Raw genomic sequence first — 22,595 nt, 5'->3', positions numbered from 1 at the left:
TCTCCCGCGCTCCCCGCTCCCGCTGCACCCCGGTACACCCAGCCACAACTGCTGGGGGAAGAGCTTAGTGCACAGAGCAGCGGCCCTGGGCACAGCTCTCCTCCATGTGGTTTGCACCCTCCAGCTTAGAGAAGAATTGGGACCTTGGCAGAAAGTTCAGGACTCCGGGGAAGGGTGCTGTGCGTGGGAGAATGCAGGGCTGAGGCCACGGGCAAAGCAGAAAGACTGAAGCCCGAAAACAAGACCACTGCCTGGGTCTTATCTGCCCTAAGCCTTGCCCTGGGTTCAGAGCACTGTGTCAGTGTTAGCACCTAAGAGATCCTCAGAAAATCTGCATCCCTGTCTCCTCCCACCCCTGCCCCACTATGAGACTGTCTTAAAAATGGCAAGATTAAGCAAAACTGGAGTTAATGTATGTACCAGCTGGTGCCTGAGCTTTGTGGGTGCATTTGGGTCAGTGGTAATAAAGCACCCAGCTGATTAATTCTCCCCTGGTCATTATGTGGAGAGGAAAACCTCCTGTCCACAGAGAAAGGCCCAGGAGTCTGGAGCTTTCTGTATCAGAGCCGAGCCCCCTGAACCCCAGTAAGAGCTGAGCATCCCGACCCTGCAGACACCCCCAAGAAAGCAGCAGGACAGAGCACGTGCTATCCAAAGTCACCCCTACATAAAAAGCAGAAATGTGTCTTATTTCTGCAACATTCTTCTTTCTTCAAAGATTTCTGTGGCCTGCTTTAATGTATTTATCACCAGCACCAGGCAGAGCAGGGCTGCACCTCTCACCTTACGAGTGGAAAAACGAGCCCAGTAAAGGCTAAAACCTGAGACGGCGCAAAGTTTATTGGGGAGCAGGAATTTGAACATCCCAAAGCCAAGATTGATGTCCTTACCTCTTCTCTTGTAATAAGTTAACCACAGAAATGAGGGGAACTCATATGATGCTCATTGTTTAGTGTATCTACAGGCCTTTCCCTGGCAGATATAAGAAAGTTTTACAAAGGTAGGAAGGGTTTTATCAGCTCTGTTTCACTGCCACACACAAAAAAAAGGTGATGGGTAGAGAGGCATGGGGAGAAAGAGCTAAGAACAGACAACGTTGAGTTGCTGGGCTCTGATCACATTTAAACATGCAGCCTAAGTAATGAAAATACTACTAAGCTTCTGCATTATATTACATAATGTAAAGCTCTATAAAAGGTTTACAAAGGATCGACAGGTGATGAATAAATGTTATGAAAACGATAAACAACACTTTGTTTTGGATGAAAGCGAGCCTTTCAAATAGCATAAATGAAAATGGAAAGGAAAGGGGTGAGGGATGGAAGCTCCAACACAAACGTTTGATGGAAAGATCAAAATGAAGTCAAACATTGCAATTTGTAACAAAAAGATTTTGAAAATAAAATATCCAGTTGCAACAGTTTTGTCCCTTTGTTTATAAAGGGAGAAAAAGAAACTCCAGAGAGTGCTGAATGACACAAAACCATTTTGCTCTTTCCAAAATGTCCCAGCAACCCGTCCCCTCCTCCGCAGTGATCTCAGTCATCCTCTCCACTGCAGGGTGAGCACGTTACAGATACACGACAGGACTTGGTGACTTATACCTGAACCCATTCCTATTGCTATTTATTTGTGGTACAATGACACAGAAGTGCTGCAGTCAAGGAGCACGTCCCACTGCACGAGACCCTGCACAAAACAAAAAGAAACAAAAGCCCCCAAATGCCAGATATTTCAGATGTGGGGACTGGCCAGCTCCTCTCAGCCCTGGCGCTCTCTCTACTTCCATCCCAAGAAAGCAAACCCAGAAGAAAAAGAAAAAGGAGGAAGGCACCAGCTTCCTGAACCTATTCCCCTGCAAAGTCAAGAAAATAGAAGTCAAGCCTGGTCCAACTCTAAGATTTAAAAAAAGGGCCTAAGGTGCTGCAGGTAAAATGGAGGCATGGGAATTATTAATTAATCCCTTCCAAAAATTCACCATGCACAGGCACTGAGGAAGTACTCAGCATTTACTCCTTCCATAAACACAACCCACACACACCCTGCCACAGTCCTCTCGTACACACGTAGCTTTTTCCTTCTGGTTTATAAAACACGAGTGGTGGAGCTCTGCCGGGGAGGAATATGGTCCATCATCTATTAAACAAATGCTAACTGATTACAAGCACCATATTGGCTGAGGTAAAAAGCAGGCTGTGGTGAGTTGTGCCTGTCACATCACTGCTCCTGCTTGGCAAATAAGTTCTAATGCACAATTGGTATTTATTAGATGACATACAACAACTGTCTCATTAAATCAGGGCTTGAGCGTAGGCCGAAGTCTTAATTTGAAGTGTCACCAGCTATTGAAATCAGATGGTTTAGGCAGGAGCAGGGTGAAGGAAAGGGAAAAAAAAAAGAGGCCTAAAGAAGTAGGAACCAGTTGCTGGTCCTAACCCACCTTTAGAAATGGATTGTGATTTCTATGCTGGTCTGAGCACTGGTTCAAAAAAATATTTGTTCTGCATTCGCCTTCTCTACGTGCACTTTCCAACTCTCCCCCTAATAAACGGTTGGGCACCTTTCTCTGTGTTTTAAATGCAGCGTCGAAAGCAAAGGTTAATGCTGGAGATTGCATTGCAATTGAAAACGCGGCAACCGGTAAATTTGGTTTGTTTAGAGTGGAAATGCTTGAACTGCTGTAGATGGGTGGCGGGTGCGAGAGCGTGGGGAGAGCGGGGTGGGAGACGCTCCCTGCGCCCCGGCTCCTCTCCGGACAAAATTAAATTTCAAAGTTTAATGAGTTGCGAAGGGCGCTGGAATAAAAAGCCTCGTCCCTGCGCTGCCAAAACTGAAGCAGTGCAATGAAGAGAGAGAGAGAGAGAAAAAAAAAATCCCACCAAACTCAAACCGTCAGGGAACAGAGCAAGTGAAAAATGTCAGGGCAAATTGCTCTTGACAGTGTTAATATCTGCACCTCATAGCAATAATTACATGTAAATAAATAGTGAAATAGCTCTCAGCTGGAGTCTGTACTCTGCGTGCAGATGCCACTAACAGCCAGCTGGGGACCTTTCGCTCTTCCACTGCCGTTTCCCCCCCTTTTCTTCCCTCCCTCCCCCGTTTCATCTATGCCAGAGCTGAGAGAGCAATTGCTAGTGACTGCAGATCTGTTCGCAGTCCTCCCCCCTTTCTCATGGCACCACATTCGCTCCCTCTTCATATCACCCTCCCAGCCAGGGGCTGCTGTGGGCTGTCGTTGCTTTTAGCCCCTTGCCAGGGGAAAACAAGCTTTACTGGATTCACGTCCTGCCATCGCGTGAGTAAAGCCGAGAGGATGGGAATGGCGTGGCTGACTATCCTTCCATCTCTGTGGGCTCCTAAAAATGTCAGGAGGAACGGAGCTATCTGTTTCAAGCACTGGGATTATGTTCTTCTTATCACCAAGGTTGTCTGTATTTCAAAAGGACACTGGAGAACATACGGTTTGGCATCAGGATGCAAAAAAGATGCTTCGTTTCCACAGGAGATGCATCTCCCACTGCTATCAGTAGCATCCACAGAGATTTATAAGCCTGAGCTGGTGCCTCCAACCCTTGCCCAAGAACAAAATGCACTTCTACAAACCCGTATCGCTCCTTCCAAGGGCCTCACTGCGAAACTGCTGTGGCCCAAGCAAGGGGGAAAAGAAGCCACCGCACCATCAGCATCACCGGTGAAGGTGGGCTGGAATCAATCAGCACCTTTCCTGGTTCCCCAGGCTTTGGGGATTTGATGGCAGCCTAAGAAATCACAAATGACACAGAGAGGGTGAATATCAATCGACTATTCACCGTCACTTCCAGTAACAGCCCTCAAATGAATACAGTAGGGGTGAAATCCAAAGCAAATGAAGTGATGCTTCACTCTGTGGAGAGTCAACCTGTGGCACTCCTTGCCACAAGATGCAATGGATGCTGAGCTGCGTGGATCGAATAGAAGACTGGATAAGTACTTGGAAGAAAGGTCCGCTGAGGATCACCAGACAGACAAAGCACCTTTCTTACGAAAATCCCCCGCGCTGAAAATAGTGAGAGGCCAGGAGAGCACCCTGGTCTTGATCCTCATGAGGAGTCTGGTCGCTATCGGAGAGGACTCACTGCGCTAGGCAGAGCTTGGCCCCAACCACTGTGATTGTCACCAAGCTCTTGGCAGCTCCAAGGAAAAAATTCCCTTCGTCTCCCAGGCACTCAGATAATACAGCCAAAGGGCTGCGGGTGTCTGAGTGGGGAGGGAAGAAGGGAGGACTCCACAGGACTGAAAAGAAACATATAACTACACAGAAATACAGAATTACTGAATATGGAAGCACTTTTACAGAGAAGGCCTTTTGAGCTAGCAAAGGGCCTTGACAAAGTCTCAGGTTCCTACCTTACATTTAAGCAGGATAAAAACTCTGTGCCTCCGTTCCTGGCCTTGGAGATAACAACCTTCCCCACGGTACCGTGAGGAGAAACACATCCCAGGATGATGAGATGCTCAGATATTACGATGAAAGTCTTAGATAAAGTTAAGCTCATTATTTTAGCCCTATTCTTTTCCACTCGGTCGATTTATCTCTCTGTGCCCTCAGTTTAGCTCCCAGCCCTACAAGTCAGGGTCTAATTGTGAGCCATAGGGCTCTGCTAACCAGCCAGCAGCCCCCTGATGCTTATACCTGAGCGAAGCTGGCGTGTGCCCGGCCCTGCCGCAGAAAGATGCCATGCTCTTACGCCGACACAGCTCGTTAGCCACTCCCTAATCAGCATCACTCCAGGGCCAAATTACTAGACCAAAGCAAATTAAAAAAAAACCCCAACCTGCCACTGATAGGAGGGAGACGTTCCTACTCAACCGCTGCCTTGCGTAAGGGAGAAAAGCTTTGAGGCCTTTCCTTTGGGCTAATGAAATTCACAGCAACACCCCACACTGCACTGAGCAACAAACACAGCTCCATTATTTGGAAAACAAATATGTTCTTTAGAGCTTCCTGGTTGTCAAACACCTTTTTGTTTAGCTCAACAACTAATCCACTTATCGGAGGATAAAGCTGCCAGTGAATCACCAGTATGATAAAAGCATGCACAAAATTAGCAAAAATTTGCCTATGGCTCCTGCACATTTAACAAACACCAGCTAAGAGAAAAATGATTCCTTTTTTTTTTTTTTTTAATAACTGAGATCCCCAGGAGAGATTCTGTCAGATAGCGGCTTTTATTTTGCTTGCAGTTTTTTTTTCCTCTCTCTCTCTTTTCCCATATAGCCCAAGCACTGAGGCTGGGAGATGCTGGGAGCTGATATGAGATCCACGGAAATTGGCAGTATTTGAATAAGCAAGAGATGCAGTCAGGCAAAATTTTAATAAGTTGGGGGTTTTTTAAATAAAAAAAATAGTGCTTAGGCATTGGCTGCTTCCCTAGGACCTCAGCGCTGCTGGATGCTTTGCTGCTCATGAGGTTGTAACACCTACAGGATGCTGGATTTGTCCTTCCCTGCGCTTCACTGTGGTTTGTAGCCCTTTGATTTTAGCCTGTCTGCATTCCTGCGTGGCGGATCCACGCCAACTCTCCCTGCTACATGGACAGGGAAAGCACTGCAGGCAAGAGTAAGTAGTTAGCCAGGGTTGGGCAACCAGGTTAGCAGCAACCTGAGTCTTGTAACTTCCAGTCTTCTGCTGCCACAAACATGAAACCACCTTCCCTCTCTTGAGCTATTTCACCGAAACATTCAGCAGCACCTTGCAGAGCATTAACTGAGGAAATGGGATTTACCTACTCTCTAAAATTCACTTGGCTATGTAAACCTTGGGGATTTCTCCAGAGTGGATGTGTGCAGAGACGTTTTGGTGAGATTTCCAGCATTTCTGGAGAGAGTTACCAACCTGTGTGTGTGAAAGAGGGAATGAGAGAAAGAGGGAAAGAGAACTCCTTAGGCTTGGACTCTAGCAAAAGACTTGTTCCAATAAAGACAAAATAAATCTCTCCATAGTCTGTGGCGTCAGCAGAGAGTGATTCAGTTTTTCTGAGGTCTGACTCATTTTCTGAAGATCCTTGTCTCTCTGCACTCATCACACAGAGCATGTAAGATGACTGAGCCCCTAATGGAAGTGCGTTAGTTAAGAGGAATGAATTTGGGTGATATTCTCTCTTTGTCACCTTTAAATGATGACAGTCTGAAAGGGAGAATCACCACAGCATGACTGTGCTGCCTTCAAGATTACTGTAATCACGCTACCATGGCCGTTAACTGGGCAGGAACCAACACAAGCTGACTGACGCACTTAGTGGCCAGACCTTGCACCACAGAGAGCTCACAAACCTCGTCAGAGCCCACCTCCAAAGACTCAAGTCATCTCAGATGATGAGGATGCTCCCTTGATCCCAAATCCTTATTTCCCTGGACCATATCAACCTCAGCTGGACATTTGCATCACTGTAGATTAGCAAGAAGATGTGGTTAGTTCAGAGCTGCACCACAGCAGCCAAGCTGGGAGAACTGGGGGCTTTGAAGGTTTCTGACTGTATTTTCTCAGCACGCATCTTTACTTGAAAGTACTGTCAGCATGACGAGTGCTGGAGGTGAAGATCTGCAACTCTTCCAGGCCACGGTCCCATTGCAAGAGCCTGAATGGGGAGAACCTAATGCATTCCAATATTCTCCTTTTTTCGCCCCTAACTTTGCCTAGACTTGAACGGGACCACAGCACATGACGACAGGAGCATTTAGGGGAGCTGGGAATTAATCAAGAGGCACCCACCTGTCAGGCTGGTATCTGGAACTAAACGGAAACACTTGCTAGTGCTTGACCTCTCGCCCTCCAGACAAGCCTGCGGCTCTTGAGTGGTTTGAGAAACCCTCTTGCAGGGACCGCAGCTCTGAGACCCCGGGTGAAATAAAGCAAGGGGAGCAGGCAAGGAGAGACACAGGAGCTGGGTTACGAGCAGTGAGGGAAGGAGGAAGAGGCTGTAGCTGGTGGGGCTGATGGGGGGACTGGCAGTCTTCTGGCATGGCTGGGATTATGTAGCTGGAGAGCTGGTGTAATGATGTGGACACGATGGGAAAAACCAGGGCACACAACGGGTTGGCCAACAGGCCAAGAGCAAGAGCTGTCTGAGGCTCAGTGCTGTAGGTAAAAGAGGCTGGATAGTAAAAGATATTTAGAGTCAAATATCCCCACGACTTTCTATATATCCCCTGGATAGGGTTTGTGTTGGGTGAGATATATTTGATACATCAGTGCATGCTCATTAGCAGTCCAGCACATGTTTCAGTGTTAAATCAGCCTTTCTTGTAGGTAATGGAGGCCAAAACTCTGCACTGACGACTGTTCAAACAGTGAAACCTAAAGCAATGCTAACTGCTAAACAGCAGAAGCAAGCCCTGCATGCGTGCCAAGGGATTGTGAAATACCAATTGTAAGGTACGGGATTAAGATCTTAATTTTTAAGAGATGTGGGGCACTTGCTCTTCAAAATGCACGAACAGGCTCTAAGCTGATGTAAAATCACTCGGCCACTCTGGTAGCATGGACCTCAGACCCAGATGATGTGACCAGAAAGACACCACCCTAGTTCTGACTTTCAGATTTTCAGTTTTAAGACTTCTGGGGTGTCTGTGTAAAACCTGTCAGAAGGGAAAGGACAAATACTTCAGGAAAACCAGCCATCTCCACCTGCCCCAACACTGAAGAAAGAACAGTGCAGAACAAGATGCAAGCCAACAGTGCAAAGAGGTTGGGACATCCTACGCCAGCAGCAGCATCCTGTAAGTTCCCACACTTTAACAAGTGCAAGTCAGTTTGCCAGTATAAAAGACTCTGATGTTTCCAACAGGCATCTGTTACACCTGCTTCCTCCTCCTCATCTGAGAGAAAAAACCCTCCTTTCCTTGGCAGCAGAAGTCACTCAAGCATTGAAGTTACTGAGTGTCTTAAGTCTTGAGAAACCTAAATACTGGGGGTTCCATTCCACCAATGGCCCCTGGATCTATAGGGTATGGACAGAGTTTATACTAGGAACCTGCTGGAGCTGGAACACAGACCCTGAAATTCTTGGCATGGAAGATGCCACTTTATAGATGGGCATAGAAATGAGGTAGGGAAAGGGGAATGGACATTCATGGGAGCTGGGCAGAGACTAAGGCTAAGGGAGCAGCTCAGAGTGAGTTATAATGTGCCTGTGGCCCAGTGATGGGAGCAGGAGGACAGAAATAGTTGCTACAGAAACAAAGAGAACATTTTCTACAACTGGTCCCTGCTTTTTCTTCTCCATTGCTCCAAGCAACGATGACTAAAAGCCCCAGGGAGACCCCAAAGCCTCTGGTGTTGTACAGAAACATGCATTCCCTTCGGCTAAAAACCTGGAGCTACGGATTCTGCAATGAGCAATGCTTTTATGGAGTCTTGTATGTAGGCAAGATCAGGAAACAGAGCACAGATCCAGTCAAGGATGCAAAAATGCCTGGGACACATCAAGTAGCTCAACTGAACGCCCGAGAAATATCAGCCCTACCTGGTGCTGAAACCACCTGGCTCCCCAGGAGAGCAGAAAGCACCATGAAACCACGCTGCAAACTAAGAGGGAGCACGGCAGAACCGTGTCCCTTTTTCACTGCAATACCAGTGACCACCTCCAGCCCAGCTCTCCTGCATCACTGACCTGCTCTCACCACTGCTCCTCATTTTTAGGGAGCCCTGTGCCCCCTCAGGAAGCGGTTCTCAGGCAGCCTCAGCATCACCTCCTCCTCACTGCAGCATGCAAGTCCCACAGCAGGAGTTGGTGCCCACCCGGGCTGGCTCCTGCCCTGTCTGCCAGGCCGGAGCAGGGCACGGAGATGCTATTAGCAGCACGCGTGGCCCAGAGCTTCATTAGAGCTGGAGGACCCACGCGCTCCCAACAGAGCTGCTGAATCCAGTGTTGGCTTTTAGGGTCGGGGAGACCCCATGTGGCTCCTAATTCGGGGCTGGATTTGTGCTCAGCTGCGCACTTTAATCGCTAATTAAAGGTTTGCCATCATCCTCCAGCAGCTGTTAGTGTCCTACAGGTCGATCCCCAAGCAACACTCTGCTGAGCCAGAGCTGCCGATTGGGAAGTTCATTGGATGGGCAGTGTCCATCCCCCTCCCCAATACACACGGGTATTTATTTCCTCATCAGAAAAGGGTTGCAACATCAGACGATGCTCTGCTTTGCACCACCTCTTCTTCTCCTCTTCTTGTCGTCAGCCCCCAAATATTTCTTGCTTTCCCCTCTCGTTCATTCTTTTTTCTTTCTTTTCTCTTCTTCCCCCCTCCCCCCTTTTTTTTTTTGAATGAAAAAATGTTATTTTGTGCCTCCTGAGCCTTGCTGGCTGGGCTCGGCGTCTGTATCAGCTGGAGGAGCTTATGAGCCTCGTCTCCTCGGATTTAGACTGAAATTTTGATTTTCTGCCGCGCTCAGATAATGTGGAAATCCTGTTCCCCGATATTTACTGTTTATCAGCGCAGCACAGCGCAGTTCTGGGGGGAAGGGAATCTCTCCCTCCGTGTGTCCCCCCTCGCTCCCCTCCACCCCCCATCCTGCATGCTAATGGAGTTGGACTTCGGAGCAGCCACTACAACAATAGCCTCATTACGGTGAGCGGAGGGGAAGAGGAACTCCCTGGCAAAGAGGTTCTGCCATCGCTGGGACGAACTCTGATCCCTGTCCCCATCACCGGAGCCAGCCGGAGCACAGGGCTGGTCCCTCGTCCTGCCGGGGATCACTAAGCCACCTACCCCTCTCGAGGCCCGCTCCTAAGCCAAGCTTTGTCACCTCAGGTGGACCTCAAGTCCCCTCCAGCTTTAGGAAGCTGAGGATGGGGAAGCGCAGGAGCACAGTGAGCCACACCGCATCTGCTTCCCTCCAGCTCCTCATCTGGATTAAGTGGTCCTGTCTCATGTGTCCAAGCCAGGTTGCCCTCAGCATCATGGTCTACGAGGCCACCTTCCTGTCCCTTTTGCATCGCATTTGTCCCAGAGGGAGCCCATGTGTTCGGGGACCCCTCTGCAGCCTGGCTGCAAGCACAATCCCCTTCCAAGGTGTATATCCTGCTCCCCCATGTGCCAACACACACGCCAAGTCCTGCACCCTCCAGTGAGGATTAGTGTTGCTGAGCCCTTGCAAACTCATGCCTGCAAGCAACCCAGAGGCAAGAAGGGAAAGGGAGGACACATTTGCCTGTGTAAGTGACATGAACTAGGCAAAAAAAAATAAAACAATAATAAAAAAATCTGGGGCTCAGCAGCAGGGGAACAGCCCTAAGGACCACTTAAGTGGCCAGTGGTGCATAATGCTTTGCTATTAATGAGGCCTGCTGCCGATCCCTGAAAGGATTGGTTATTGTCAGATAACGTATGGGGCTTTCTCTCCCCCCAGCCCCTCACGGGGAAGGCAGGCATTTCCCTGTGGTTGGGATTGAGCTGAATAATGTCCTGGTCACCTGCAAATGCGCTGGGCTTTCTCTGCAACTGCATAATTAGAGGTGGCATTGGGGTAAGGCAGCAGGGTAACGCAGCATGGAGAAAGGAGGGGAAGAAAAATGGCAAAAAGAGGGTTTTTTTAAAAAAATTAAAAAAAAAGGGGGGAAAGGAATGGAAAGGGGGACAGGAAACATGATAAAGCTCAGCCAGGCGCTCTCTGCTCGGCTGTTCTCTGTGCAGCTTGGCTGTTGGCTGGCTCTTCTGGTTTAAAGTGACTCCGCTTCTTATGGAAACGGAGAGGCGGTATTAAAAAAAAAAAAAACCCACCAAGACACAGAGAGCTTCCTTATCTCATGGAGACAGTTGTCAGGAATCACTTTGACTGAGTCGTTTTGTCTCCATGCTTTTTTTCGCTGTCAAGCAGGCCTCAGGACATGGATCAAAGGAGAGGCGCCGAGCGCTCGCTGAAACTTCTGATCCCTTCTCGGTACAGACGCGCGAGTGGCAGACAGCTCTCCTCCACATCAAATGGAAGGAGAGAGGAGAGGGAGGCAGAAGGGAAGGGAGAGGGAGAAGAAAAGCTGGGAGAGAGACAGAGAGAGAGGAGGCTGTGAGGGGCTCTCTCTGCCGCTCCAGATCTCAGGGGAAAGACAACAGCAGCCTTCGCTTTCCCTCTTCATTCCCCGAGTGTCCCCCCGCCAGTGTCCCCCCAAAAGGGCAGCCAGAGGGAGGTTTGGGGCATGCAGCAGCGCAGATATTTCCCCCAGACTAACAGGTGAGCTCCCCACAGGGCCTGCCTCAACCCAGGCTTGGCCCCACGCATCCGTGGGTCCCAGACCAAGCTTTGCACTGAAGCAAGAGTCATGGTGAGAGCTTCCACCCGTGTGGGCTGCTTGGACATCTCTGTTTCAGCTCTGCACTGGCTTGGTGGGTGAATTCCTACCCCAAAACAATCCCCTCCACATCAGCCTTGCCTCTTTCCCTTCAATCTCGAGCCAGTCCCTGTGATTTTCCTATAGCTGCTTGGCGAGCAGCTCCGCACCCTTTCCCCTGTGTGGCTCACGATTCCCTTTCAGGTACTTATTCCCTGAAATAAGATCCCCCTCATCTCCAAACTGGATAGGCTTAAGGGCTGACTCCAGCTTACCGCGGCCAGCTAAGACCCTCCACACCTTTGATCAATTTACTCCTCGCACACCCCAGACCCCGCGAGGATTTCTGATCTTCAGCCCTTGCTGTAAATTGATCTCGTGCACGCCTGTCTGATGGAGGCAAGAAGCAGCATCTTGAAGCAGGAGGCCTCGCCGCACCCAAGCCATCTTCCCTTGTGCCCACCACCGTGCGAGGCAGAACCCCCCGTGTGGCACGCACCCCACAACCTGACAGCCCCCCATTATTTATCTGTTGCACACACAGCTGTATCTCCTCTCCTTTGCACTTCCCACACTCCCCGTATGCTACAGAAGCCCCTGTAACCCCAAACTGCTAAAGCACGTGTTGCACAGCCATGTACTGCTCCCCTCTCCGCACGCAGTGCATCAAGAGAGCCTGCACCATAAACACTCTGCAAGATGAACACTCTGCAAGATGAACACTCTGCAAGATGACGCAATACCCAAACTCCCTTCCACCTCACACAAAAGACCAGTGCAGCAGCATTTTAGGGTACATCTCCCCCATAAGCGTCTCGTGATGCCTCAGGACCTAACAGCTCTTCTGAGCAGCCCTCCAGGATGCTCCTGAGATGGATACAGCTCCCAAAGTCCTCCCTGTCCTCTCAGCCCCAAACGTCCTGCTTGCAACCTTTGCCCCAAGACGCTGCAACCCATCTGTCAGTGAACCCAGCAGCTGCTAGCTGTGGGGTGGGAGCGAATGCAGGTTTCCTTCATCATTAGCACTCATGGATGGTGAAGCAAACAGAAAATAAACTGTAGTGAATAGTGACCCCTTTCAAAATGCATCCATCAGCTCTTGGAAAGCTGGACGTCACGGCATATCCCCCTATGTGAGCACTACGTGAGCAATGCACAGTCCTACGTCCATCTTCAGTGTTTCTTGAGCCAGGGCAGGCTTGAGGCTCCAAGGAAAGCAATGGACCCACGTATACCTGGAACACACCGTCCCACCTCCTCTCCCAGCACAGTATCTCTGCTGTTCTGTCACACCCACTGAAGTTAATACACTTTCTACAACCTCTCTTTGTGGAAAAAAAAAGAGGGAGGCAGGCTGGGGTTAGTGCATGATACACTGCAAAGTATGTTGCTGTAGGTTTTTCCTATCATAGATGTTTTTTCACAGCCAGGGCACAGTTGGAGCACAGCTGTTACACCGTTGCTGGATTTTAACAGGCACACACAACGCAGAGGCACACACGCTGGTGTGCACACACAGAACGTGCACGCAGGACACCGATGCCCTTGTGCACGCAGGCGTGCAAGAGCGCGCGCGCGTGCCCCTGCCTCTGAATCCTAATTATTCCTTTTATTGCATTCCACCCTTTTAAGCTTCCCCTCTGTCTCACATCCCTCATTCCAGGGCTGCCTTTCCCCGCTGCGGTCCCTTGATTCCTCTCGCAGCTCAGCACCAGCTCCCCAGTCCCTGGGATATTGCAGCTCTTCGAGCCACACGGCGAAACACTCGCCTCTGAGTGCCAGAGGTCGCTCAGAAACGCCTGTCACCAGCCTGGATGCTGTATTAATTGCTAATCTCTCATTTTCTCTGTATCTGCCCTGCCTGCCTTGTCTCGAGTTCCCTTATTAATCATAAAGCAGGGCAAATCCTGCATTTGAATTCTCCAAGTCTGTGTCTCCCGGCCAAGTCCCTCTTACCGTCCCTGGTGTGGAAAAGAGACAGGACCCAGAGGAGAAGTGTTTCAGCAGAGCTCAAAGCCCCACCAGTCCTGTCCGGATTTCAGTAGGAATTACAGCCCCTGCGATGCCTGTTCCACCCACCTGGCTTCGGCTTTGCTCCCACCAGGCAGCAGGGTCTGGGTGGGAAGGGATATTTAGAGATTTTTGGGTACAGATTTCCATGTGTTAGCCCTGGGTGTCCTAAATACGTGCTGCCTGCTCTGAGGTCTGGGGGCTTATCAGACACTTTCACACCTCCCTGCATTTCTTCTTCTTGCTGTCATTGGTCTTGTCATTCTCCTCAGGTTTTTTTTCCTGTATTTCTTCTCCTATTTTCTCGTTATTCTCTTTTCTCCCCAATTTGTCTACTTCTGATATCTCAGTTTACAAATAGTGCAGTGCCACAGAGGCTGATCCTGGACCCACCGAAGGTAATGACAAAGTTCCTGTCGAATTCAAGGCTCAGGAACCAACTGTTTGCTCTGAAACCCTTCAGTGTTTCTAATATTTTAATATCTCAGTAATACACACAGAGAACAATGTCTGGAATGGAAATCACATAGGAGTAAACACAATCAGTGCCACCCAGAGCATTAGAGTTAGGGTTAAGGTACTAAGATGCTGCCTTATTTGCTTCTAATCAGTTTTCGATGGGACCAGAGCATCCAAATAAACTGAGGAAACTCATGAAACTTCAAGATTGACAGCAAGTGAAGTGGCCCCTCAGATATGAATTTCCCCCTTCCCACCCTACTCCTTCGCTCGCAGAATCAGAGTCATTAGGAATCAGGCAAATAAATACGTCTCTGTTTTCACATGAGAAAAATGTTCCGTTCTCCCCTTTTCCCGGTGCTGGGAGCAGAGGCGTCTAATTGACAAGAGCAGATGGGCTTTGTTTGGTTAAATTAAAAAAAAAAAAAAAACACAGAAAGAAACTTTAGTGGAAAAACTACCAGCTTTCCTGGGACACATAGGTTAAAAGTTTAGAGAGATGGAGCTGCATTTGACACCGAGCAAGGGAAAACGCCAACGCAGTCTCAGAGGAGCCAGTTTCTCCCAGAGAGAAACCTGGAGCTCCCATGGCTCCTTTCCATCCCCCTGGCAAAAAAAAGGACACGGATTTTAGCACGTGTTCACCTCCTTCTCCAAAAATCCTGCGTGCAATCTGCCACGAGGTCGTGGGGAGGCTGAAGACTGAGAAAGAAATGGGGTGTGAGGAATAATTGTGACTCAGAAAAGGGACAGCAGCCACTTTCTGAAGGGCAGACACTTCGTTTGAGGGAATCACGGTTCTCTAGAGAGATGGGGCTGCAGGGGGAGTGTGGAGGAGGCAGCGTGGGGGGAAGAGGGCAGAGACCACATGGAAAAAAACAGGAGTGGAAAAGAAGGGTGGGAGAAAGGGGAAGGAGCGATGGAAAAGGGAGGTAGAGGAACGCAGGAGGCAAGGTTAAAGAAAAACCCTCATGTGGGGTGGCACCCGAGAGCGTCAGAGGTTAAAGAATATTAGAAGAACATGTTCCTACACTAAGATAAGCCGGAGAAATGAATCCTTATCCGTCCAAAACCAACCCTTTAAAATTCGAGCGAGAGAAGGGTCTCCTTTCAGGGAAACGGGGAATCCTTAATGCTTCCTCCCTCAGCAACTGTAATGCCAGGATGTTCCCAATCTGCTTTGAGGGATGGAAAGATTAAGAATAATAAAAAAATTGCAATAAAATATGTGTGAACGAGGGGGTAATTGTGGACAAATGCAGCATTCAAATTCATTTTTCAGCTCTTTTACACACCATTTCAATCTTATTTTCTGCTTGTTAATGAGATCTTGTTGGTTGGGGTGGGCACGGCTGCCCAGTATCGCTTGGGTAATTGCACATAATTTTCTCTCTACTAGTGATTTGCATCAGATTTTTTTTTTTTCTAATTCTTTGCTATTTAAACCCCCTCCTCCCTTTCTCCCTCCCCCCCAAATCTCACCCTATCCTCCCCCTCTTTCTTCCCCTCCCCTTCTCCTGGCCCAGCAAGACTCATTTTGAATGCTTATTATAGGCACAGTGTCTCCGACAAAAAAAAAAAAAAAAGAAAAAAAAGAAAAAAAAGAAAAAAAGAAAGAAAAAAAAGGAATGAGACAGAAGGGATCTGTGTCACTGAAGGAAGGAGCGCTGTCTCATTGGAGCCAGACACCGCGATGCCTGCTCCCCTCTCGCCAGCTAACATCATGTCCTTCCCAATTGCCAGGTTTCCCAAAAAAAAAAAGGGCTCAGCTGGCTCTTCTCACGCTTCTGCCAGGATCAGTGTGCTCCTGACAGGGATTCAGATGATCTCTAATCCCACCCCAGTGAGGCTTAGGAACACGTTACCCTGGATGGTGGAAGAGAATGGAGCCTGGGACGATGTCAGGAAAAACAAAACTGTGCTACGGTTGTGCAGACTAAGAAGGTCCCTGAGTTTAGAGTGTAAATTTGTGGGCAGAGCTTGACCTGCGCCTCAAGTGTCCCTCCAGGAACAGTATCAAGAAACAGTGATAAAACAAAAATTGTAAAATCTGACTCCAGCCTTCAGATACTACCATTACACTGGGAACGAATTTGCTCATGGAGCAAAAAAGCCACTGAAAGCCCTGAGAAAATTAAAGCAACAAATATGAGATGGTGAACAAGTTTCTCTTGGCTCTTCGTATTTCTGGAATTGTCTTAATCTCTGGGTGATCCTGTGGGTTTGTTAAAAGATTCAAAGGTCTCAGAAATAACATATTATGAAAGTATAGGAAATACCTAACTCTTAACTATGCCTTAATATGTTCTCCAGTGAGAGGGGGCCATCTGCAACAAACTAATGGTCTTTTGCTTTTGAGTAACCCCCTTGCAAGACCCCAACATGCTACAATGAACAGTCAGACACATTTAAGATAAATGCCTGGATCTACAAGGGCAGGAGAAATTTTAGGAGGTGAAGGAGTGGACAAAATCCTCCTAAAAAAAACATGAAGTCATTTTAAAAGGCAGAGAGATGTGCTAAAGATGAAAGCAGCCCAGAATACAACACGACCCTACTTCCTTGCTGTTTGAAAAGCACCCAGGGAGTTTCCCATCATTGCAAACGGCAGAGGCACAGTCAAATGTGTCTCTCACGTTTCTCTTTATGCTGATTTGTAATGTACTGCTTAATTTACCTCATTTCCTCCCACCTCAGCCCGCACTGCAGCATACACATTTCCTGAAGGACTGTCAGATGCTGATCAGGACGTAACTGGACTTAAATACTGAGTTTACCATTATATTGAGCTATTTGTCACAAGCCTTACCCCAGCCACAGTGAGGGGCAACACTCAGCTAGCACAGGTCTGAACTTCAAAACAGATGGATGCAAAGTTTGTTCTCGCTGCCAGTGTGACCTGGCTAAGGATGTTTTGCTGCCTGGCCTTGTTCTAGCCGAGGTTGATAGGTATTCTCAAATAAATGGGAAATGATTCCTCTGTGGGACAAAAATAAGTTGGAAATATTTACAATGGATTTATGAAATCCCACCCACCCACGCACACACTTGGTTTACAACCCACTCTTGTGAGAAATGATGAGACAGAAGCTCCAGGGCCAGAAATCACGCTCTATGACTGCTAACTGGTTACTCACTCTTCATATTCAAGTTTGCTTCGGGTCTCTATCTCTTTGCTAAGTTTTGGCACAGGCATTAATGCCACCTCGGAGGCAGTTACGAGCCACTGAGTCAGCCCAGCTGAATCGGTGACAGCTGCTGCTAACGCCCGCGGCCTTTGGGGAGCGATGGGGACCTCGCTGCTGCGTGTTCCTGCTCCCCGGTACTGAGCTACTTTCTGACAATCCGTGACTGTGGCAGCCACCCGGTGCATCCTGACAGATGCAAGGTGACTCATCTGGCTGCAGCTGGTCAGCCTGTGAAGTCGCTTTCTCAAACAGGCAACGCTCGGAGCAAGATCTGTCTCCTACAAAGGCTGTCCCAGCACGAAACCATTACAAATCACTGCTCGGGTTACCCTGAGGTCTCTCGCTAAGGTCTAGGAAGGAGCATGACATGAGGAATTCTACTAGGTAGGTTGTTTAATCATGTGGGACTATCCTTTGCACAACCAAGTCGGTGTTCTTGTATGAAGTGTCACAAAAAACATCATCATGGGATGAAGTAGCTGAAGACAGAAATTCCCGGCTGGTCTCTCACTCTTTGGCAGCCTCAGGTCTGGGATAGAGGCAGAACCACCTCTAAACTGGGAAAACCACATGGGAAATGCTTTGGAGAGCTGGACAGGCACAAGGTTTTGTGTGCTACAGGCTGGAAAACAAGGAAGAAACCTGGCCATTTCCCACGTGAAGTCTGGGTAACTTTCAGCAGGGCCTGCTCTTTCTGTCAGGAGGGGGAGGACTAAAGTGCGTGTGTGGACCGAGCCCGCAGAGGCCAAACGTAATCCCCTTTGTTGTGAGAATGGAAATGCCATGCTTCTCCTCTAGAATTTCAGCTGCCAGCACCGAGCCCGTCTGGTGGATTCTGGCTGGGACACCCAATCCTGGGGTAACTGGATAGCGTGCCGAGTGGGAGCAAATGCTGGGAGCTCTTGGCCAGGCTGGCCCCCTCCTCCTTGTCTAAACTGCAAAGAAATCTCCCTCCTGCTGCTGCTAAGGGATGAAACCAGAGACCTGTCTGTTTGCAGCTCAGACAAACTGCCATCATTTTAAGTTCCCAGGTTTTTTTTCTACCTCCTGAACTCCCTCCTTCCCTGTAGTTGATATTTACCCCTGCAGAGAGCAACCAGATGCCACAGATAGCTGGACAGGAGGATGAGAGGGTTGAGGTGCAATGGGTTTTACCCGTAATGCCACGGAATAGATGAGTTATGCACAAATACGTTACTCAGAGCATCGCATATTGAGACCTCACAACATTTCTACCCCGGCCCGACACATAAAAGAGCACACTTCCCTGAGTTCTAATGCACGCCGTTAGGAGTATTTCTTGCATCTTTCCACTAGGAACAGCAGAGGGCTTAGAAAGGCAGGAAGGCAGCAAGATAAGTAAATATAAAGCAGTCATAAAATAACCTGGGTTAGCCTTTCTATGCACAAAAGAAATAGAAGAATTCATATGCTGATATCTTGGCCCTCACATGATTAAAAGCATTAGGAAAATGGGAATCTCCCCTTCTTGGGGGTGCAAAGCTCTCTTTTCTTCAGGATTGCCAGATAATGTATCCTCTCTTTCCCATACAAAGGGCTTATTGGCTCAGGACTCTATCTTCCCCTAGCCTGAGCCTGGGGGCAGGGTAATTTGGGATAGGGATAAGCATAGAAAAAGCGTTGGTCTGGTCATTTCACTGAGCCTCTGATTTAGTGAGCGGGACTAGTAAGCAGATGATGAAGCTACAGAAATGGAAATTGCATGATGGACTTGTATATGTCTAGTGCTAGAGCAGCTTATCACATGGATCTCATCCTTAACTTATTCTATGGTGCTAAATTGCACTGGTGATAATCTGAATTAATCACGTGCCCTGGACCACCTAACCTGCGGTCTGCCTTTGAATTCCATACTATAGGCTCATCTCCCAAGCCCAGTGGTATTAGAAATCCCCTTGTCAGAAAAATGTCTCCCTCTTTCCCCCACAAATGACACTGTTTGAGGCAATATTCAGCCTCACGCCAGTCACACTTTTACATTTTCTATCTTATGACCATTCAAAGCTAGAAGTGAGATTTTTATACCATTTCAGAGAAGCTGCAAAATTTCCCTCTTTCCATTGACACTCAATGTTTGTTTTCACACTCGAGAGATCACAAGCTATTGGACCTTTAAAATCTATATACCTCTCTGATGTCCCCGTTTATTGGGCTCCTCTCTAAACAGTTGTAGCCTTTTCATTTCAGATGCCTACCTAATTTCTCCCCGTAGTTTCAAATTATTTTGCACTTCCTGTCTTAAATAGTGTTACTGGCCACTCTGAAACAACTGCCATAGTGCACTTCATATGTCTCCATATTTCACAAGTGACTGAGAGCAAAAGTAGAACATATTTGGTACCCTCTCCAGGATGGCAGGCACCACACGACTCCAAGTCCTTGCTGATAATTTTCAGCGTACAATATGTGCCTTGTTTCACTTAAAAGCAAATATGCATTTGGAAAACAGATTACATTAAGTAAACCAAAGAGAAGGTTAAAGGCTGTATCTAATGTGGTGACAGAAAATTAGAATTCTTATCCCAGGATAGTGATGGAGAGAGTGGGCTGTATTCTCAGGTGGTGAACATCCTGGTGTCCCCACTGACTTCAGTGGAGCTCACCAGCTGAGAACATAAGCCTATCCCATAACACACACATAGCACAAGCTCTGCTCTCTCTAGACCCGCTGATGATGGAGGCTTTAACCTCTCTACACTGCTGAGGCTTGCTTCTCTGTCACATGCACCACTGAAAAGCCACACATACAACTGGCAGCAATCTGAGCAAACCTGGGACAGGGCCCTTTGGAAGGCAGCTGGGCTGAGGCTTGGAGCACAGATCTTGGAGTCGGGTCATGGACGCTCTATTCTGAGCTCAGGCAGGGATTTTAAAATCAAGGGTGTATTACATGGGGAGAGCGTGGCTGTTGCCTGGTAAACTAGATGCGTGTGAAATATATCTTTCCTCCTTTAAAGCTTACCTACACCTCTTATTCTGGCCTTGTGGAAAGCATTAACAGAATTGTATACATGACAATTAGTTTCTCAAAACTAAATCCCAGCTCTACATCCCTGTGTTTTGAGGAAGCTCAGATCCATGGCACTTTCATAAGTAAGGGCTTTCCATGTTCCAAGCAGACCTGGACAAGCTGGCTTCAGCTAATCTAAATCAGTCACCCACAAATCATGGACTATTTCTAAAGCAAGCCTGCAAAAAGTAATTAAAAACATCAAGCGTGCTGTCATTAGGCTAAAATCCACAGTCGAAGGGCCCACACCTGCACTGGAATTTTTTTGGAGGGCTGAGAAGATGAACACCGATGCTCTAGGTCCTCGTGTTTGGAATTACAGTGTGCTAACCTGAATATGGGAGCTAACAGGATACAACAGTGCTGAGCTCAGGACAGAGATACTGCCAATAAACAAATTAACTAATTTCTTTAACTAGGTTGTCTCCAATAATTTGTGACAATAACAATAACTCCCTTGTTAACCATAATACACTGCGATCGCCTGAAGATTGCCCTGCTCTCAGAGGATCTGGCCAAGCCAAATACTCTCAGCCAAAGAAAGAGAATGGAAGTGGGTCACATACCTGTGGCGAGAGGCCATTGCTAACAGGATTCATGTGGTTGGCAGGAGCTGCAGCATTCATGAAACTGTCCGAGTAGCTGGAGAAGCTGTGTCGGGCCCCGTAGGCAGAGCCGGTGTCAGCAGCGGCGGCTGCAGCAAGCCCTCCCTGGTGCATGGTGGATGGCGGCAGGGGCTGGGGTCTGTGTACAGTGCTTCCCCCATCTGTGGAGAGAGTGTTTAGAGGTAAATGGTCGTGGGGTGTTACAGCTGGGACTGTGCAAAGCATAAATCGATGGCTTGGCTATCCTGATCTCAGCTTCTGAGTCCCACCATCTCTGTGCTCCATGTGAACACAAGAATATCATGTGAGAGTTTATGCATGGTACAAAATATGCAAACCTGAGATGAAGCATCTCAATTTTCTCTTGGTTTTCCCCCAGACAGAAGCCATAAATTCCTTTGTAAAGTCAAAGGCCAAAGCCAGCTGGAATCAGCAATACTCCTTCCACTGAGCCCCGGTATGGAGCGATCACCTATACGATACTCACCTTGGATTGATGTGCTCTCCATTTCAAAGCTGAGCAAAAGAACTACAGTCATGAGACACACTGACACAGCAGACAGGACCATGAGACAGAGGAGAAAAGTGTGGAGTTTCCATTGACTTGAGGCAAAGCCTGGCCTCCCCGACTGAAGGAAAACCACCTATGTATTACAAGAGCCCCAGTGGGATGTCACAAATCAGACAGGGAAGGGATGATGGGATGACGTAGGGCAAGAGAAGAGGAGCAGTGCAGGCAAAGGGGTGATCACCTTGGGAAATGGTGGTCGTTGGGTAGGTGGAGTCCGGCAGCTGGTACGGGGGGAGGGTCGGCATCCCTGTGGGCGGGAAGCTCCCCGGCAGCAGGTGGTTGAAAGCCGCAAGTTGGTTCGCTCCCGCCTGCTTGCGCCACCTCGCTCTTCGGTTGCTGAACCACACCTGCGGGGGGGAGAGGAAAGACCATGTGTGACTCCCTCCGAGCTGCTGTCCCTTCTCATCTGGGTTGATGGAAACACATCCTGAATTACTGCACTGGCCACAAATAGGCTCAAGTCGCTGCCTGACACAGACTTTGTGAATATTCATCTCCGTTCCTCAGTTTCCTTTCTCCCAAATGACAGTAATACTATCACCCTGTCTCCTGGGTGCAGATACATGCATTTAAAATTGTTAAAGATACTACTAAGAGCATGGGAGGGTGCTATCAGCAGTAGGGTGAGACGAAGAGGAATCATTTAGCTTGTGTATTCCGAGAGAGTCCATACCAAATAGATGCACTGCTACCACCTGGCCATTCTGCCTTGTTATCTGACAACTATGTGAATTATGCTGAAGGATTAAGTACCATAATAGCAACACGGCTGCACTGTTAGGAGGGATAAATAGACAGATTAGCATCATGGTTTGTATGTTAGACAAGCTAAATAGATAGAACCAGACCGGAGGGAATACAGGGTTTTCTTAGCTTCTCTGTACTGCAGCAAATCACTGTTGTCCGTATGCTAAGACATGCTCTCCTTGCAAGAGGCACTGCAGTGTGCACTAGAATTGTACTGCAGCCAATTTACATCTCTGTGCAGCAAAATAAACCCAGTATTAATGCTGTGCAAAGCTTGACACATGCTTCCTACAGTGCTAGTTTACCTGTAAGACTCAAGGGGAGATTTTTCTAAATGCATTTGTCTGCCCTGATGTGTTTTATCATGGGCAATCTCCCTTCTGCATAGTGGAAAGGGCTTCTCAAGCTGTCTCTTGGGCTTGGTTTACTTCATTTAATCAGAGAGGCTCTCAGGCCCAGTCCCTGTTTGGGGTTCAGAAGTATGCGGATAAGCTTTCAACCCAGATGAGAATGCAGCTGCTGGACTTTGTGAGGCCTAAAGGGCTAGAAAACACGATTAAATTTCACAGCAACAAGAAAAAATGGAGCAAAAATCAAGAGTGTAAAGCATTCGGGGGGAAAAAAATCCTCCATCAGGCTTCCAAGCTGCTCAACGTCAGATCAGAAGCTGGGGTTACA

General features: G+C 48.1%; 1 protein-coding gene across 2 annotated transcripts in view; it reads right to left on the bottom strand.

Annotated features, from left to right (window-relative positions):
* The window catches only part of PAX7 (paired box 7), a 101,550-nt gene that overhangs the window by 16,317 nt on the left and 62,638 nt on the right, over positions 1 to 22,595 (bottom strand). For both annotated transcript variants that reach the window (XM_068414352.1, XM_068414353.1), the window contains exons 7-8: positions 21,352 to 21,517; positions 20,561 to 20,760 (exon numbers count right to left, since the gene is read on the bottom strand). In XM_068414352.1, the coding sequence (XP_068270453.1) occupies positions 20,561 to 20,760; positions 21,352 to 21,517 (366 nt within the window). The remainder of the gene's footprint in view (positions 1 to 20,560; positions 20,761 to 21,351; positions 21,518 to 22,595) is intronic.

This window comes from Nyctibius grandis, chromosome 17, assembly GCF_013368605.1.
Source record: "Nyctibius grandis isolate bNycGra1 chromosome 17, bNycGra1.pri, whole genome shotgun sequence".
NCBI lineage: Eukaryota > Metazoa > Chordata > Aves > Nyctibiiformes > Nyctibiidae > Nyctibius > Nyctibius grandis.
The sequence above is the reverse complement of the archived record's forward strand: the minus strand, read 5'-3'. Positions and strand labels throughout refer to the sequence as shown.